The sequence below is a fragment of the Prosopis cineraria genome, unplaced genomic scaffold, assembly GCF_029017545.1.
Source record: "Prosopis cineraria cultivar Desert tree isolate PC_DT_omini unplaced genomic scaffold, ASM2901754v1 PC4, whole genome shotgun sequence".
NCBI classification, from domain to species: Eukaryota; Viridiplantae; Streptophyta; class Magnoliopsida; order Fabales; family Fabaceae; genus Prosopis; species Prosopis cineraria.
This window is the reverse complement of record NW_026555335.1, coordinates 14833617-14855083: the sequence shown is the minus strand read 5'-3', so window position 1 is coordinate 14855083 and position 21467 is coordinate 14833617. Positions and strand designations below refer to the sequence as shown.

General features: G+C 27.7%; 1 protein-coding gene across 1 annotated transcript; it reads left to right on the top strand.

The window, feature by feature from the left end:
• Positions 1–4660: 4660 nt before the first annotated feature.
• Positions 4661–10335, top strand: LOC129308862 (uncharacterized). The gene is made up of 4 exons (XM_054950240.1): positions 4661–4888; positions 5530–5602; positions 6372–6461; positions 10037–10335. Exons 1-4 carry the CDS (start codon positions 4661–4663, stop codon positions 10333–10335), a joined length of 690 nt encoding a protein of 229 aa, XP_054806215.1.
• Positions 10336–21467: the final 11132 nt, after the last annotated feature.

Here is a 21467-nt window from a genome sequence, read left to right as displayed (position 1 = left end):
AACTACATCACACATCCCTTAAGCCTCAAATCGAGAAATTATTCCATTTCTAAAACATAGTTGGATTTATATTGTAATTCTAGTATCCTTAATAATATTAATTAGAACAAAAGCTTTAACATTTTTGTAGAAATTTTAACATAACTCTCTCGATAAGTAGGATTTTCTGAAATCTCTTAGAAAAGAAAAATGAGGATTCTTTCTATAGTTAACATGGAGCACCTAAACATAATTTTAAATTAAAGCACATAATTGAATATTTACATTAAAAAAAAAGGCATTTCCAACAATAAATATTCACCCACCACAGTTGTAAGCCCCTCAATGACAGGCAAGAGGTCCAACCTTAGCTAATGAGTTTAAGACCAAAAATATTTTTCAGTGAATAGCATTCCAAAAAAAAAATTTAAAAGAGTAAAAATAATAAACTCAAACAATTAAACAAATTAATTGAAGGTATGATAATTCAATATAATAAATTTAATAAATCTGTAAATTTTAATTATAACCATAAAATGAGAGTGAATTGAAAATTGCTTTATTCTATCATTCTTGAAGAAAACAAATTATCTACATTTAAATCAAAGTAATAAATTAACGAATTGAAAGCATTGAAATTTCAAATACCACTTGTTATGTAAAAATCTAAAATTTTGAGGACTTAATAGAATAAGTAACAAACGTGGACACACAGTCTATGAGAATAAATAACCAAACGCGGCTTATGCCACGAATACAAACATGGACATACAATTCACGAGAATAAGTAACCAAATGTAGCCGAGGCTACAAAACAAACGTGGACACACAGTTCACGAGGATAATGCTAATCAAACGCGGCTCGAAGCCACGAAAACAAATGTGAGTATGAGACCCATGAATAGCAAACGTGAGAATAAAACTCACGAAAATCAAACTAACTAGTCATTGACCATGGCGTGCTAAGAGCTAACGGGACTGCCGTTAACAACCAGTGTTCTACATAAAGTCCTCTAAAAATCAATTTTCAAACATGCGAGATGAATCATTTTTTTGAAATACAATTTACATTCTCAATATCAAACTCACATGAATCATTTCAAATCTCAAAACTTGCCAAAATAATATTTTATAGTTAATGTACAAGCTTGTATTAGTTGAGTAACCAAGAATTTTCAGAGTAAAATAAACAAAGATGCCTTCATCAATCTTGAAAATATATTTCGTAAAGAAAATACATGCACATACCACAATTTAATTAACTTTCATCATCATTCTATATTTTTCAAAACCAAAATGATTTAATTAACAAAGTACATAATAATCATTATAGTTGTGAAAATGATTTATATGAAAATATAATATTTTCAAAACCAGACTACTTTTATTGAAAAAAAATAATGGGGGTGCTATTCACTTACCTGCTAATTTCCTAAAATCTAATGATTTTCTCCCATCAATTTTTTTTATCAAAGTCCTCATCTTTCACACACCCTATAGGAGTAGGTATAAACGAAACCTCAATTTATTCTCTATAGTTATATAAACTTCATCCTATTACCAACGCAATCCTAACTGATTGCAAGTACTCGAAATTTCAAAACCAAAGTTCATATCTTAATAATTTTCCAAACATCAACACTTATTACCAATTTACCTCATATCACTTAATAATGACTATTATTCAAATGAGGCATGATTTTCTTATACCTTGTGTCAAACACCTTGTGTACATAATTACCAATCTATTCAATAAAACTTTTAAATCAAATACCTCTTGCCAAACAATTTTCTTTTTAAACTCCTACAATTAAATTCATTATACTTCTATCACCTATTTTTATCAGATATCTTCAACATCCTCAAAATCAAAAGATAAAACAATACCATAGTTGTAAATTTCTCAATATACCACTTCCAAGAATTCAACTAAAAACACTATCATTTCAAAATTAGATTCTTTGCAATACCTAAACTTAACTCATCTAAATAGCATTTAAATCAGCTATGCTATGTCTAATTTAATGGAATCTCACAAAAAATGCTGCTCCAAACAAAAATCCTATTCTATTAACTGAGATACATCCTCAAATATCCTTTTTCTTTCCATAATTAATAATTAGTACAGAGGAAAGGAAAAGAAAACATGCAGGCTTCTCAAGCTCAACTCCTCCTCCCAAATCAATTAAGCTTAAAAGAAGATTTAAACTCACATCTATATCCCTCTCATAGCAACAAATCCATGAATATATATTTCTTTTCTTCTCTTCTTTTATGTTAATTTCAGCTTGTTTGAATCACAATTTGTCCTTCCCAGTCAAACATGTACAGCATCACAGAAGAGTAAAATATTCTTCTTCAATTATCAAATCATACACCCACACGTACAGAATCCACAAGAAGGAAAGGTTATCATTTCTCACCTTAATTAGTAACAACAGAGAAAGGAAGGAAGGGGAAGGAGCTGACCAAACAGACGAAACACGGGAAAACAGAATTCATCACTCCAGCCACCAACAGCCACTGCATTCATTGACGGTGCATAGCTAGAAATAAGGGGAAAGAAGTTCGAAAACACCCACAGAACCGGAACGCCATAGCCACAGGCAAAGATGCAGAGGAAGGGACAAGAAGATCTGAATGCACCCACAGCCACATGAACCTAAAAGCACAATCGGCACTGGCGTTTTTAGTCGAAGAAGGAAGAAGCTTGAACGACGACACCCATAGCATCGGCGACGGCAGCAAACAGATGAGGTGGAGAACTAAGGTCATGTTTGGTACATTAGAATTGGATCTAAGAGAAATGGAATTGGAATTGGAATCATGCTTTCAATTGTTTGGTATGCATGAATCCAATTCCTTATGGATTTCAATTCCACCAAAATACCTAGAATTCAATTCCATCTCCATTATGATGGAATTGCTACAATTCCATGGAATTGTCATAAGTGCCCCACATACACACTCCATCATGATGGCTATGTTTTTTATTTTTTTATAAGGGCATTTTGGTCTTTATCTATTTTAAATACATATATTTATTAATATTATATTCAGATTCTATCTTCATACCAAACATACATTTATAACTCAATTCTATTCTAATTCCAATTTCGATTCCAATTCCAATTCCGATTCCGATTCTATCAAAAACTCTTCCATCATACCAAACGAGGCCTAAGATTTTCAGCCAGAGAGAATGAAGGTTCTGGAATAAACTCCCTCTCCATGGTTCAGATGCAAATTTATCGGGAAAGGAGAGAAGAGGGATAAAACAAAAAGAAATTCTCATACTTTAAGTTAGGGCAGTAGGGTAATTTCATAAGGCTGAAGAAAAATAGACTCCTTTTTAGCTTATAGATTTGATCCCTTTAATAGAAAGTTGGGCACTAAGAGAATTTCCATTAAACCACCTCATCTTTCTTCTTATATTTATCCTAAAATTAATAAAAATATATTTAAATGCCTCATCAGAAATTTCAATTTAATTAATTTAATTATTATTACTTTATTTTATTTATTTTTTATTTTTTTATTTTTTTAAACTTTTGGGCCACTACATATAGCCTCTAAATTTCTTTGCCAAAGATTGTTGATCTTCTTTGTAGTGAACAATTTGTAGACGCAATTCGAAATTGTCATATAGCATGTAATTAGAGAGTTGTTAAGTTGAATGGCAAAATTACAAGCTTTGGAAATAATTAATATAAGTTGATATTTTCAGTGTAAACATAATATTATTTGAAACATTGCCATAATTCACTTATTGAGCATAATATTATTTGAAACATTGTCATAATTCCACTTATTGAAATTATTTTGTTACATTCTTAGTTTGTGAGCAGGAATGGTGACCTTATGAAATATGAAGGGCTAACATCTGATCCCTAAATCTATGGATTCCTGAAATGGCAAAATAAGTTGTGCAAATCTATACTCATGGTTTTTTTATGTTTCTTTGGTCCGCAGGTACTCCAGTGTTATTGAAACTGGACCGGACGGTTCGACCACCACCTACTAAACAAAACAGTTTGGTTCAACCAGTTGAACCAATCTGGCATTGGAACCGGGTTGACCCAAATTGACCTGGTCGGTTTTGAGAGAACTAACTTTGACTCAAAAACCGAAGCTGATTCAACTCAATTCAAAGACAAATATATATATATATATATATATATATATAAGAAATTTAAACTAAGTCACTTAGATTCATGATTTCTCTTTTCTAATCCCTTTTTTCTTCTCTTCTTCAATCTCTAATCTCTCCTTCATGGCCCAAGCTCAATCCTCTAACTTCTCCTCCAACTCCTGTCTCCAGCTCTAGCGATCTAACCTTTGACATCAAGATCGAAAGCTTGTAAGTCATAATATGACAGTGTGCCTCCAGTTCTAGCATTTTCCTTCAAGATCACAAGCTTGTGCTGAAATGCCTCTGCCTTTGGCTCCAACGGTTCTAGCATCTAGCCTTTGGAATCAAAATCTAAAGCACTATCAACAAATTAATGTTTTATTTATATATTTACGCATATAAATATTATTTTTTATTTAATTTTTATATCACTAGTTTGACTGCCAATCTAACCGGTTAAACCATGAAAACCACGATCATTGTTCTTTCCGGTTCGATGTCCAGTCCGGGTTTCAAAACACTGAGGTACTCTGTAGCTATGGTTTACATATGCTTATTTGGCGTTTTGGAGGAAATGGAGCAAGTGTTATTCGGATTATTCGTTATACTGCCTTGCATTTTATGACAAATGAGTCGAACAAGTGCTGGATCTTGCAGAATTGTCCAATGTTAGGTTCAGGTTCTGTTGTTGATTTTTTAGCTGGATCCACAGCTGGAGGCACTTCAGTTTTATGCACATATCCTTTGGACCTTGCTCGTACAAAACTTGCTTATCAAGTAGGGATTTCCGCTAAACATTTTGACCCATTTGAAAATATTTGAGCTAGATGTCTATTAAAGCTTGGCTGGATAGAGTTTGGTAAAATGTAGCTGATAAGAAGTAGATCAGAAAGAACACGAATGATATTTATGGTTTAAATACTTGTGGCCTTTGGTTTATCTCATAAAAGGTGACACAGTCAACTATGAGTAGCAATGCATTCAATAAAATGTTAAAGAATGTTGGCTTAAAGATTCATTCATATTTAGGACAGTTTATTAGTATGTTTCAACTTAAGCCTCTTGAATGTAATGTGTCCTGTTCTCTTTAGGATCGTATTTCTAAAAAGAGCTAATTATGTGACATTTTCTTGCAACAATCCATGTTACTTCTTTTCTGTTTCTTTTTCTAAGAATATTTGTTAGTCACTTAAAATATGCACATGCATCAACTTTAGATTTTTTTTTTTAAATTCTTGTGTCGGGTGTAACAAGCTTATTTCTACCTTGAAATTAGTTGAACCTGTACCATTTATTTCATAAATTTATTCTGTAAGTGGTATTATATCCATTTCTTAGTGGCTTTAGAAGTAGAGGTTGTCTTTTAAGGATGGAATTGTTTGCATCATGCAATCGAAGTCTTTGTCAAAATGTTATAGGTGGTAGACGCAAGAAGTATAATGGACAACATGAAAGATGTTCTTCCTCTGCAAGCACATAATGGAATTAAAGGTGTACTTCTGGTGCCTACAAGGAAGGGGGAATTCGTGGTCTTTATAGAGGTGTAGGTATCTCTATCCCAGGATTTAGCCATAAAATTTTGTTGGTCCATTTCATGTTAAGAATTAGTTGCTATTGATAAAGAATGTGTTTGTCTTTAGCAGTATCCCTCTAAATTGTTTTGATGGTATATACGATTACGGGATTATTTTTTTAGTGCTATCTAGACTAATGGAATGTGAAGAATTCAATGCGTTTGACACTTTGACTGCCTGGTTTTTTTGTCCGGAGTCTTAAACTATTTTTAGCTTACACGCACATATCCCATGAATATGGTTAGATTCCAAAGTATTTTACCACTTTTGATTTATCATAAAGGTACAATTTCCATCAATTTTTGCTTCCTATCTGGAATATCAACTCTTTGTTTATGTCTACTTGCTTTTTTATTTTATTTTTTGTTCCAACTTCCTGTAATTAGCTGTGAAACTGCATGATATTATGATATTTTTTTTGAAAGGGCTTGACTTCATAGCAAGAGTTTTCTGGTTTTTATTTATTTGTATAGATAATTGAAGGTGACCACGTGGAGGCTCATGAATTGTGCACCAGAAGGGAATTTGCAAGATGACTAGTTCAATTAAATTATTTTCTAGAATGGTCAGTGTCTAACCAAAAGCATGAACATGGCTTTGCAGTTGGAAATGTGTTAGAGCTGAAACTTCCCTTTTTGGTTTTTTTTTAAATGGATTTTTTTATCTTTCATGAATCCAAAACGCAGAATTGCCTCCAATAGTTACACTCTCTGGGTCATTGGTTACTACTTTTGATGATATCAAGGTTGAAGATGCAGATTTTGCGGCCATTCAAGGTAAAAGATATGGTTGGTCTTTGCTCCTAGAATAAAATATGTTTTCTGCAGGCAGAAATTTAATAATTTTAGGCCCCCCCACCAATTTTTTTTTTTTTTTGCAATTAAAGCCTAAGCTGGAGCTAGTGTTATCTTCAAAAAGTTGGTTCAATTCTAGTGGACCTGAAGGTCAAGAGACCTTGAAATTCTTTCTTGATAAGTAAATTTATACTCACTTCTTTTCCTCATTAATGAATTTCTGTTTTGCTCTACTAATTATATGCTGTTTTTCAATAGCATAGAATGAATTATTATGCCACCTTAAGTTCTTAACCTTTAAGAAAATATATCATATTTTTAGCTTTGTTTTTTGACAAATTATAAGCACAGTAAATAAATGTCTTTACATGTATTCACTTGATTCATGATGCAACTAAGAAGAAATAGCAAAAAGCAAGCATGGGCAAGCTACTCAAAAATGCTTAATTGTTTGCCTTCATGTGAATGAGATTCTCATCAAGACTATTGTATTCCACTGACATCCAGTTTTATGATAGAATTTTGTATCATTGAGATAAGTTGTTTCATTGCCTCTCTCTCTTTATTAGATTGGAAGTTAAGGGCATTTAGTGCCTGAAAGTGAATTTCAGGGTCATGGGCTCCTACATAAACAATAGCCTACACCTTGCTTTCATCCTATATAATGCATAAGAGGATTTAAGATTAGCCTTTTGATGACCCATGGATCTTTCAAGTTATGCTAAGCTTATAGAAAGTACTTGTCTTTAATGTTTCCCAATTGATTTAACTTCTCTTAAATATTGTTGGATCCAAGAAAGTACCAAGCTTTTATAGCTGATTTTATTTGCTTTGGCATACTGTTTCTATAAATATTGTTCCAAAATTATTGGATCAAGAACAAGAGAGTTTCAGGACTTGATTTTAGCTGGCTCTCCTTTTATGTAACTTTCTATAATTCTATCAAACCCTAAATGTACTCATACCTATAGATATGAGAAATGTCAAGAGTCGCTTATTTGAGCAGTTATGGGAAATCATAGTCAAAATATGATTTTGATGGTCTCTTGATTTCACTGCAAATACTTGAACTATAATTCCAAAGAAATCCAATCCTCTCCTTGGAAGAGGCACATTAGGTATACTATATACTAAAGTAGCACATATACAGTGATTCTGAAAGTTGATGTTGCTAATTATTAATTATTAATTATAGAGCTTTGTTCTGTTCTTTTTTTTTTAATTTATCCTCATTCATGTTATTATTTAAACTGTGCAGATACAACTTGAGTTTGTCTACATCTTATCAAGGTCAAAATTTCTGAAAATGGCATTCATGAAAAAGGGTACACTGACGCGTTCTTTGACAATTGTGACTTGCCTACTTCGGCAGAGGCACATCTTTCTCCACAAGCATGAGTAGAAAGCAATGTTTTAAAAATGAATATCGTACGGAGAAAGTTAGTAATTATTAATTTTTGTAGTTTAATCAATTAAGTAAGTAGTTAAATTGATGGTATAATAATTAAATAAAAATAATATTAAATATATATGTAACATTAATATGAGAAACAAATTTACAGTATCCCTAATTGCTAATAAAATGACATAACATCATCATAAATTAACAATATTAAAAATTTCTTTTGTTGCCGCTGTTATGTTCTTTGTTTCTTCTTTTTGCTGCTATTTTTGCCTTGCCCAACTTCTTGAGCTTTGAACCCTTCTCTTTTGCTGCTGGTTTGCATTTCCTATGGTTTATGCCATGAAGTATCACTGTTAGCCAAAAAAAAATTGTAAATATTTAATTTAATTTAATATTTTTGTCTTTCCATCACTCCTCCCTATACTCATATATAATACCTTTCACATTTATATTTATATTTATAAATAAAAATGTTATGAAACAACAATTATAATATTTAATTTAATAAATTAATAAATACTATTATTCATGAACAACATAAAAATAATTTCACTTATCAAACATATCTATTCCATTAATTATAGGAGCATCCTTCAACAGCTATATTTTAATTTTTCTATTGGCAATGCGCATGAAGCCATTAGGGCATAGTGCCAGTGTGGGCCCCTGATTCCCTTCAATGGTGTTAAAAAAAATTATATATATATATATATATATATATGTATATATATTATAAATTATTAATATAAATTAAGTTGTTGATAATGATAAAACTAATTTTTAAATGAGAATATTCATTTAAGGACAGAAAACTTATAATTTTTTCTTTTAATTTTTTAAAATAATTTTACATATTTTATTTTAAAGAATAATTTAACATATTTCATTTTGTCTTTCCCATTTTCTACATCCATGGATAACATTTAATAATAGTAATAGGAATTGGAATGAGGATATCTATCAAATGAGGACACCATTTATATAACCGTACATGAATTTTACATTGCCTGTTACCTAATTAGCAATTTAGTAAAAGCAAATTCAATCAAAAAAATTAATAAAAGTAAATATATTATATAATAGGAAAAATACTATTTTGCTCTATACATTTTTCTTGGATTGTGATATAGGTTTCTACACTTTTTATGTGTGGATATTTTAGGTTTTATATTTTTCTCTATCTATAACATTAATTCTTACATATTTAAAGGAACGTTAATGTGGCATAAATAGCTGTTAATAATACTAATATGTCAATTAACACTATTAATTTTATATTTATGTATCAAACTCATGTTGATATAAATTTTTTAACAAGCAAAAATAAATAAAAAATTTATATTAGATAAAATAAAAAGATTGACATGAACTCTTAAATGATCGGTAGAAAGCACAAATTAAATAGACTCAAACCTTCATTTTCTAAGGCACAAAAGAGTTTAAATTAGCTTTTTATTTAATCTGATATAGCTTTTTAAAATTTTTGCTCATTAAAAATTTATGTCAGCATCAATTTAATACATAAGTATAAAATTAATTATATTAATTAACATATTATTATTATTAACACAAATATATTTCTTTAAAAATGTAAGGATCAACGATTTAGGCGGAAAAAAATGTAAAGACTTGGACAAAAAAAAGAAAAAGAAAAAACAAGCACATATTTCAAAACCAGAGAAAAATGCGCGGCTAAAAGTAGAGCTTTCCCGGTACAATAATATAATAATGTTTTGTCTCCTTCCATTTCAAATCTCGTGCTTTTTTCAACCTAATAAATAATAACATTAAAATTAATTGATGGCAGGTGAGAGAAGGATGACGGTTACTCTTTTTTTTTTTTTTTTTTATTTATTGGATACCCTAAAAGGCTCCAAACTTAACCGGCTACTCTCCCAACGTTCTAGTGTCCAAAAGGGAAAACCCTGGGTTCATGAATCGTCTTCTCTCCTCTTCTTTTTCCCGTGTGCTCAATGATCTGCGGCATTTCATTCGACTCTCATCTCCTCCGATGACTTCATCTATTCTCTGCGTTTTTTTTTTTCAAGTCTTATTTCCTGAACCGATTAAACCCTGTTCTATTCCCCAAACCCCTAAATTCCATAATTTCTATATCTTTCTTGCGCTGATAAGTCCTACTTAATTCCTCCAGTTTCCATCCCACTCGCGGAACCGCCGCGGCCGATCCTCCACCACCGTTCCTGTTTATCCACCCTCGCGGGGGTCACTGCCGTTTCCGTATCCTCCTCCACCACGGCTATACCAACTCCCACAGCCGTACCCGCCGCCGCCGCCGCCGCCTGCTCTTCCGCAAGACTGAGCTTCGTTCACCCTAATGTTCCGGCCATCAAGGCTCTGACCTTTCATGCCGTCGATCCTATCGATCCCTCATGGTCTGCTCTGATCCGCACTCTCTTGACCTTCCTGTCTCGTGATCTTTCGATTCGATAATGTGGCCGAACAGAGCAAAGGCCTTGCCAAGGGCATCTTTGTCTCTCTCCCCATTATTCTTCAAGGGCTCGAAGGTGTACTGTCTTATTATTAATAGTTTTTTTCTCGTACTGTTTTCCTCAATCTAGAAATTCTAGTTATGTTTGTCATTTGACTACGAATTAGGCCATGACTTGTTGAAAACAACAAAATGGCAGCAAAAGATGGCCGTAAAGAGGCATAAGGTGGCCAAACATTGCGTGGCTTCTTCCACGTGTTCAAGATGTCACTGATCGTATCAGGTACCAGGTAATTTCGTTTATTGCTCACAACACTGATATATTATTTCTTAATTTTCTGCTGATATTCTTGTCTTTTAAAGTTTAACTGCGTCACCTGGTTGATGTGACTAGTTAATTCAGAACTCCTAATGAATATAATGTTATTTGCTCTCATTTTCATAGTATTGTACATTTTGTGAGATATCCTTTCGAAAGGAGGGTTATTTTGTTGTTGATTGCTGGGTGGATTTATCATATTTTTTTAATACCTATTAGCATCCATCTTGTGTGTTTCGGAGCCAATACTTATATCTTATGGTCTGTGTCATGTTGTATTGTTGTTCACTACTTTTGTCAATCTAAGAAAGAATTTCTCAGTTAGAAAATACTACTACATTATTGTCCATGAAATTGTTTCGCAGCCACATGCTTGATACATTAAAACGACTCTACACAGCTTCCTTTTTTATAGATAACCATCACACCAATGTTCTCTATTATGATTGATGTAGGACTTGAGGAAACTGCTATTTGCATATACCATATATAATTAATTGCATTCTTTTTCTTTTTCCTCCAAGTGCTTTTTATTGATTTTTTTCTTACATTTTAAATATTTTTTAAATATAAGAATATCCTTTTAATCTTTGCACTTCCTATATTATTTATCTATATTTTAGGTCTGAACTTGATTTTTTTATTTAGCTTAGATATGTCTTGGAAAAAGCTTAATGTTTTATATTTTTCTTAATATCCTTCTCAGTTTTTAAATTAAAGTCATCATTTATGAATAATGTTAATCATGCATTCATAAAAAATGTGTGATATTTTCAAACATTTATAGTATTTCCATTAAAAAAAATGTTTTTGATTTGGGACTTGAGGAAACCACTACACACACCATATATTACTCACTGTATTGTTTTTCTATTTTTTTCCTCTTGTTTTTTGTTGATTTTTCCATACATTTTGAAGCTTTTTTAAATATAAACATTTTTTAAATCTTTGAACTTTCTATTATTTATCTATATTTTTTGTTTAAAATTTATTTTTTATTTTAGCTGAAATATATCATAAAAAAGTGCTTAGTGTTTTATAATTTTGTTGATGTCTTTCTCTCTTTTTAAATAAAAGCCATCATTTATGAAAAATGTTAATCATATGTGCATCATATTATCAAAGATTTATAGTATTTTCTTTTAAAAAAATATTTTTGATGTGGGACTTAAGGAACCGACCATGCAAACACACCTTTTATAACGCGTTGCATTCTTTCTCTTTTTTTCTTCCTTTTGCCTTTTGTTAATTTTTTCGTACATTTTAAAGCTCTTTTTTTTTTAATATAAGCTCATATTTTTAATATTTGCACTTCCTATTTTTTTATCTATATTATTTTGAACTTGATTTTTTTATTTAGCTGAAATATGTCTTCATAAAGTGCTTAACGCTTTATATTTTTATTGATATCTTTTTCAATTTTTAAATAAAATTCATCATTTCTAAATTATGGTAATCATATGCTCATAAAAATTGTATCCTATTATTATCAAACATTTATAGCATTTTCTTTAAAGAATTATATTTTTGATGGAGTATTTGAGGAAACCACCATGCACTCAGTCATATGTAACTTATTGCATTATTTCTTTCTTTCTTTCTTTTTTAAATGTGTTTTTTTGGTTGATTTTTTTTCCTTACATTTTAAAGTATTTTTTTTATTTTAAGCATATCTTTTTAATCTTTGCACTTCATATTGTTTTTGTATATTTCCGTATAAACTTCATTTTTTAGCTTAAATATGTCTTCAAGATCGAGCTCAATGCTTTATACTTTTCTATATATATATATATATATATTTTATATTTTTTAAATAAGTCATCTTTTATGAATAAAGTTAATTATATATTCATAAAAAAGTATCATGTTTTATGGATAATGTTGATATCTTTCCTAAATTTTTAAGTATAATTCATCATTTAAGAATTAGGGTCACCATATATTCATAAAAATTGTATCATATCATCAAACATTTATAGCATTTCCTTTTAAAAAATATATATATTTGATGTGGGAGTTGGGGAAACCACTACGAACACACTGCATATATAACTTATTACGTGCTTCCTCTTTTTTTTTTTTTAATGTGTATTCTTGTTGATATTTATCTTACTATTTTAATTTTTTCTTTTTCATTGCATTCTTTCTCTTTCTTAATTTTTAAAGAAAAATAATCTTTTATGAATAATGTTAATCATATATTCATAAAAATGTATCATATTATAAAACATTTACGTTATTTTCTTTATTTAAAAAATATTTTTGATGTGTGACTTTTGGAAACCACCATGCACTCACGCTACATATAAACTCATTGCATTCTTTCTGTTTTTTTTTTCCATGGAATTTCTGTTGATTTTCCCCACCATTTCAAAGCTTTTTCATAAATAAGAACGCATCTTTTTAATCTTTGTATTTCCTATTATTTATCCATATTTTTTGATTAAATTTGGCTTTAAGAAGTGCTTAAAATGTTATGTTTACTTAATATTTTTTTCAATTTTCAAATGAAAGCCGTCCATTAGGAAAACTGTTAATCATATATTCACAAAAAATGTATCATATTATCAACAACATTTAAAGTATTTTCTTATAAAACTTGAGGAAACCATGATGCATTCACACCATATATAACTCATTGCAAGCTTTCCCTTTTCTTTCGTTTCATTTTTTGTTAATTTTTTCTTACATTTTAAAGTTTTTTCTTTTTGAAAAATATCAGCTCATCTTTTAACAATTGCACTACCCATTCTTCATCTATAATTTTTGTTTAAACTTTATTTTTTTTGTTCTTTTTTAAATCGTGCATATTGTTGATTTCTTTTCCTTACATTTTAAAATTTTTTATTTCAAGCACATTTTTTAAATCTTTGCATCTCCTATTATTTATTTATGTTTTTGTATAAACTTATTTTGTAGCCTAAATATATCTTTAAAAAGTGCTCACTACTTTACATTTTCTAGATATCTTTTTAAAATTTAAATAAAAGTAATCTTTTATGAATATTGTTTAATGTATGATATTATAAAACATTTATGTTATTTTCTTTTTAAAAATATTTTTGATGTGGGGCTTTTGAAAACCATCATTCACTTACACCATATATAGGCTCATTATATTTCTCTCTCTGTTTTTTTTCCTTTTCTTTTTGTTAATTTTTCTTACATTTTAAAGCTTTTTTCTTTTTGAAAAATATGAGCTTATCTTTTTAACATTTCCAATTCCTATTTTCTTATCTATAATTTTGTAAACTTGATATTTTAATGTTCATTTTGTTTATTTTTTCTTACATTATAATTTTGTTATTTTAAGCACATTTTCTAAATCTTCACACTTCCTTTTTTTATGTACATTTTTGTATAAACTTCAATTTGTAGCTTAAATATATTTTCAAAAAAAGCTTGATGCTTTACGTGTTTCTAGATTCTAGATATAATTTTTTTAATAAAAGTCATCTTTTATGAATAATCTTTAATGTATGATATCCTAAAACATTTACAGTATTTTCTTTTTTTCAAAAATATTTTTTGATGTGGGACTTTTGAAAACAACGATTCAGCTACTCATTGTATTCTCTCTCTCTGTTCCCCCCCTTTCTCTCCCTTTTCTTAAGGTTAATTTTTCTTCTTACATTTTAAAGCTTTTTTCTTTTTGAAAAATAATAGCTCATCCTTTTAACATTTCCAATCCTATTCTTTTATCTATAATTTTTTAAACTTGATTTTTTTTATCTTTTGCTTCTCTTTTTTAAATGTGTATTTTGTTGATTTTTTTCTTACATTTTAATGTTTTTTTATATAAAGCACATTTTTTTTAAAATATTTGCCCTTCCTATTGTTTATCTATATTTTTATATAAACTTCATTTTGTAGCTTAAATATATCTTCAAAAATTGCTTAATGCTTTTTATAAATAAAGTTTATCATATATTTATAAAAATATACTCCCTTCGTTAAAAAATGTAAGACATTTTTAATTGAATCTCACTTTTTAATAAAGTAGTTAGTTACTTTCAATCTAACTCTATTTTTTTCATATTTATTTCTATTAAACACTTTACAATAAATATAAAGTAATTCATCGATAAAGATACTTAAAAAAAAGGTAATGATTACATCTCAAAAGACTACAAATGTTTTATATTTTTAAACATTTAACTCCTCAAAAAATGGACAGAGGAAGTATGTTATTATGAAACAATTGCAGTATTTTCTTATTGTTTTAAAAATATTTTTGATGTGAGACTTATGAAAATTGTCATTCACTTACATCATATGTAAACTCATTGCATTGTTTCTCTTTGTATTTTTCCGTTTCTTTTTTTTTTTTTTCCTTACATTTTGACGGTTTTTTTCTTTTTGAAAGATATTAGCTCATCTTTTTAACATTTCTAATTCCTTCTATAATGTTTGTAAACTTGATTTTTTTTTCTTGTGGTTCTCTCTTTTTAAATGTACATTTTGTTGATTTTTTTCTTACAATATAATTTTTTTTTATTTTGAGCACATTTTTAAAATTTTGGTACTTCCTATTATTTATGTATATTTTTGCATAAACTTCAATTTGTAGCTTAAAAATATTTTCAGAAAATGCTTGATGCTTTACATATTTTTAGGTATCTTTTTCAATTATTTAATGAAAATCATTTTTGATGAATATTGTTTAATGTATGATATTCCAAAGCATTTACAGTATTTTCTTTTTTTAAAAATATTTTTGATGTGGGACTCATGAAAACCATATGCACTTACATATAGAAATATATAAACTCAAATTATTCTTTTTTTCTTGTTTTTCCTTTTCTTTTTCTTAATTTTACTCCTCACACATTAAATCATTTTTCTTTTTGAAAAATATTAGTTCATCCTTTTAGCATTTCCAATTCCCATTCTTTTATCTATAATTCTTCTAAACTTGATTTTTTTTCTTTTGCTTTTCTTTTTTTAAATGTTCATTCTGTTAATTCTTTTTTACATTTTAATGTTTCTTTTATTTTCAGAACATTTTTTTTAAATCATTGCACTTCCTATTATTTATGTATATTTTTTTATCAACTTCATTTTGTTGCTTAAATATGTCTTCAAAAAATGCTTAATGCTTTACATGTATTTTAGATGTCTTTTTTAATTTTAAATAAAAGTAATCTTTTATGAATAAAATTTATCGTTTATTTATAAAAATGTATAAAACTTTTTCATTATTTTTTTAAAATGATATTTTTGATGTGGGATTTATGAAAAGCCATCATTCACTTACACTATATATAAATCCATTGCATTCTTTCTCTCAGTTTCTTTCATTTTTTTTATGTTAATTTTTGTCTTTCATTTTAAAGCTTTTTTTCTTTTTGGAATATAACAGCTCATCTTTTTTAACATTTCTAATTCCTATTTTTTTATCTATAATTTTTGTAAACTTGATTTTTTTTATTCTCTTTTGCTTAAGTGTACATTTTGTTCATTTTTTTTTCATTATAAATATTTTTTATTCTTTTGAGCGTATTTTTAAATCTTCGCACTTCCCATTATTTATGAATTTTTTTGTATAAATTTCATTTTCTAGATTAAATAATATTGTCATACAATACTTCATGCTTTACATTTATCTGGTTATCTTTTTCAATTTTTAAATAGCAGTCATCTTTTACGAATAATGTTTTATGGATGATATTATATAATGTTACATTATTTTGTTTTTTTAAATAAATTTTGATGTGGGACTTATGAAAACCACCATTCACTCACACCATATATAAGCTCATTGTATTCTTTCTCTCCATTTTTCCCCCTTTATTTTTATTTAATTTTTCTCCTTACATTTCCAATGTTAACTATATATATATTTTTTAAATTTGATATTTTTTTCTTTTGGTTCTCTCTTTTTTTTTCTTAACATGATTTTTGTTGTCTTTTTCTTTCATTTTATTGTTATTATTATCTTAAGCGCATTTTTTTTTTAAAATTTTGCACCTCCTATTATTTATATATATTTTTGAATAAACTTTGTTTTGTAGCTTAAATATATCTTCAAAAAGTGTTTAATGTTTTATATGTTTTAGATATCTGTTTTAATTTCTGATAAAAATTTAAGCAACTCATTTTTTATTAATAAAATTATCAAATTATCAAATTATCAAATATTTATAAAAATGTATGATATTATGAAACATTTACAGTGGTTTTTTTATTAATAAAATTATCAAATTATCGAATATTTATAAAATGTATGATATTATGAAACATATACAGTATTTTCTTTTTTTTAAAAATATTTTTGATGTGGGACGGATGAAAACTGCTAGTCACTTACACTATATTTAAACTTTTACATTCTTTCTCTATAGTTTTTTTGTCTGTTCTTTTTGTTAATTTTTTCTTTACATTTTAAAGCTACTTTCTTTTCGAACAATATCAGCTCATCTTTTTAACATTTGCACTTTATATTCTTTTATCTATATTTTTTGTTTAAACTTGATCTTTTTTGGCTTCTCTCTGTTTTTCTTTGATGTTCATTTTCTTTATTTTTTTATATATATTTTTTATTCGAACCACATTTTTTAAATCTCCTCACTTCCTTTTATTTATGCATATTTTTGTGTAAACTTCATTTTGTAGCTTAAATATATCTTCAAAAATTACTTGTTGTTTTACATTTTTATAGATATCTTTTTCAATTTTCTTTTTATAAAAGTCATCTTTTATGAGTAATGTTGATATTATAAAACTTTTACATTATTTTTTTTCTTAAAAATTTTTTGATGTGGGACATATGAAAGCCATCATTCGCTCACACAATGTGTAAACCCATTGCATTCTTTCTCTCTATTTCTTTCCTTTTCTTTGTGTTAAATTTTTTCTTACATTTTAAAGCTTTTTTCTTGTTGAAATATATCAGCTCATCTTTTTAACATTTCCAAATCTTATTTTTTTATCTATAATTTTTGTGATCATGATTTTCTTTTTACATGATAAAGATTTTTCTTATTTTTGAGCATATTTTTTAAAATCTTGGCACTTCCTATTATTGATGTATTTTGTTTTTTGGTATACACTTCATTTTGCAGATTAAAAATATCTTCATAAAGTGCTTCATGCTTTACTTTTTTATAGTTATCTTTTTCAATTTTAAATAACTGTCATCTTTTGCGAATAATGTTTTATGTATGATATTATATAACATTTACATTATTTTGTTCTTTTAAATTAATTTTTGATTGGGGGACTTATGAAAACCACCATTCACTGACACTATATATAAACTCATTGCATTCTTTCTCTCCATTTTCCCCCCTTTACTTTTATGTAATTTTTCTCGTTACATTTTTGTGTTTTTTTGTGTCTTTTTGAAACATATCAGCTCATCGTTTTAACATGTCTAGTTCCTATTCTTTTAACTATATTTTTTTAAAAGTTGATTTTTTTTTTCTTTTCGTACTCTTGTTTTTTTCTTAACGTGCTTTTTGTTGTCTCTGTCTTTCATTTTGATGTTTTTATTATCTTAAGCACATTTTTTTTTAAATTTTGCACCTCCTATTTTTTTATGTATATTTTTGAATAAACTGTGTTTTGTAGCGTTAATATATCTTCAAAAAGTGTTTAATGTTTTATATGTTTTATATATCTGTTTCAATTTCTAGTAAAAATTTAAGCAACTCATTTTTTATTAATAAAATTATTGTATATTTATAAAAATGTATGATATTATGAAACATTTACAGTATTTTCTTTTTTTAAAAAATATTTTTGATGTGGGACTGATGAAAACTACTATTCACTTACACCATCTTTAAACTTTTACATTCTTTCCCTGTGGTTTTTTTCCCCCTTCTCTTTTTGTTAATTTTTTCTTTGCATTTTAAAGCTACTTTCTTTTCCAAAAATATCAGCTCTTCTTTTTAACAGTTGCACTTTATATTCTTTTATCTATATTTTTTTGTTTAAACATGACCTTTTTTGGCTTCTCTGTGTTTTTCTTTGATGTTAATTTTCTTTATTTTTTCTTATATTTCTTATTTGAAACACATTTTTTAAATCTCTGCACTTCCTTTTATTTATGTATATTTTTGTGTAAACTTCATTTTTGTGGCTTAAATATATCTAGAAAAAGTGCTTGTTGTTTTACATTTTTCCAGATATCTTTTTCAAATTTCTTTTTATAAAAGTTATTTTTTATGAGTAATGTTGATATTATAAAACTTTTACATTATTTTTTTCTTAAAAAAATTTTGATGTGGGACATATGAAAGCCATCATTCACTCACACCATGTATAAACCCATTGCATTCTTTCTCTCTGTTCCTTTCCTTTTCTGTGTGTTAAATGTTTTCTGACATTTTAAAGGTTTTTTCTTGTTGAGATATATCAGCTCATCTTTTTAACATTTCAAAATCCTATTTTTTTATTTATAATTTTTGTGACCTTGATTTTCTTCTTACATTTTAAAGATTTTTTTTAAATTTTTTTGAGCATATTTTTTAAATCTTGGCGCATTCTATTATTGATGTCTTTTTTTTGGGGTATAAACTTCATTTTGTAGATTAAAAATATCCTCATAAAGTTCTTCATGCTTTAAATTTTTGTAGTTATCTTTTTCAATTTTTAAATAAATGTGATCTTTTACTAATAATGTTTTATGTAGAGCCGTCAATTAGGGCCGAGCCCGTAGGGCCGGCTCTTTTAGGCTCGAAAAAATTGAGGGCCGGGCTTCCATTTTATCTTTAAAAATGTAAATCGGCCCTTTTAGGCCCGAAAATAAAAGGGCCGGCCCTTTAGGGCCAGGGCCGGCCCTTTTAAGCCCGTTTATAATTTTTTTTTAAATTATAATATAAAAAAATAAAAAGATTAAATACATAATTCAAAGAAATGAACATATTAAATGCATTCATTCATCCCTTATTTATTTATTATGATAATATTAGTTAAGTTTAATTTTTATTGGTATTCACTTTGATGTTGCTATTTGATATTAGACCTAAATATTTTAGTTTTCTTTATTGTTGTGGTGTAAATTAATTTAAATTTATTTTCTTAAACTTAATTTTATGAATAATAACTTTTTTTATAATTATAAATATATATTTTATAATTTTTAATTGAAAAATAATTTTAAAAAAATAGGGCCGAGGCCCTGAGGGCCGGCCCTTTAGCCCTGAGGGCTAGGGCCGGGCCTTAAAAAATGGAATCCTGACATGTAATCAGGCTTATTAGGGCCAGCCCGTTTAGGCCTTGACCCTTCAAGGGCCGGCCCTTTAGGGCCGGGCTGGCCCTAATTGACAGCTCTAGTTTTATGTATGATATTATATAACATTTGCATTATTTTGCTCTTTGTATAAATTTTCGATTTGATGTGGGACTTATGAAGACCACCAATCACTCACACCATATATAAGCTCATTGCACTCTTTCTCTCTATTGTTTGCCCCTCTACTGTTGTCTAATTTTTCTCCCAACATTTTAGTGTTTTTTCTCTTTTTTTTAAAAATATCAGCTCATCATTTTAACATTTCCAATTTAACTATTTTTTTAAAATTGATTTTTTTTGGTTCTCTTTTTTTTTCTTAATGTACTTTTTGTTGTCTTTTTCTTTCATTTTAATGATTTTATTATCTTAAGCACTTTTTTTTTTTTTAAATCTTTGCACCTCCTATTCTTTATGTACATTTTTGAATAAACTTTGTTGTGCAGCTTAAATATATTTTCAAAAAGTGTTTAATGTTTTATATGTTTTAGATATCTGTTTTAATAAAAATATCATATATTTATGGAAATGTATGATATTATGAAACATTTACAGTATTTTCTTTTTTAAAAATATTTTTGATGTGCGACTTATGAAAACTACTATTCAGTTACATCACATTTAAGCTTTGACATTCTTCCCCTCTGGCTTGTTTTTCTTTTCTTTTTGTTAATTTTTTTTCTTTACATTTTAAATCTATTTTCTTTTCGAAAAAATATCAGCTCATCTTTTTAACATCTGCGCTTTATATTCTTTTATCTATAATTTTTGTTTAAACATGATCTTTTTTGGCTTCTCTCTGTATTTTTAAATGTTCGTTTTCTTTATATTTTCTCATATGATATTTTTTATTTGAAACACATTTTTTAAATTCCGCACTTCCTTTTATTTATGTATATTTTTTGTGTAAACTTTATTTTGTAGCTCAAATATATCTTCAAAAAGTGCTTTTTGTTTTATATTTTTCCAGATATCTTTTTCAATTTTCTTTTTTTAAAGGTAATCTTTTATGAGTAATGTTGATATTATAAAACTTTTACATTATTTTGTTTTTTTAAAATATTTTTGATATGGGACTTATGAAAGCCATCATTCACTGACACCATATATAAACCCATTGCATTCTTTCTCTCTGTTCCTTTCCTTTTCTTTGTGTTCAATTTTTCTGACATTTTAAAGCTTTTTTCTTCTTGAAGTATATCAGCTCATCTTTTTAACATTTCCAAATCCTATTTTTTTTATCTATAATTTTTGTGATCTTGATTTTCTTCTTACATCATGAAGATTTTTTTTTATTTTTTTGGGCATATTTTTTAAGTCTTGGCGCTTCCTATTATTGATGTATTTTTTTTTTTTGGTATACACTTCATTTTGTAGATTAAAAATATCTTCATAAAGTGCTTCATGCTTTACATTTTTGTAGTTATCTTTTTCAATTTTTAAATAAATGTGATCTTTTACGAATAATGTTTTATGTATGATATTATATAACATTTACATTATTTTGTTCTTTTAAATTAATTTTTAATGTGGGACTTATGAAGACCCACCATTCACTCACACCATAGATAAGCTCC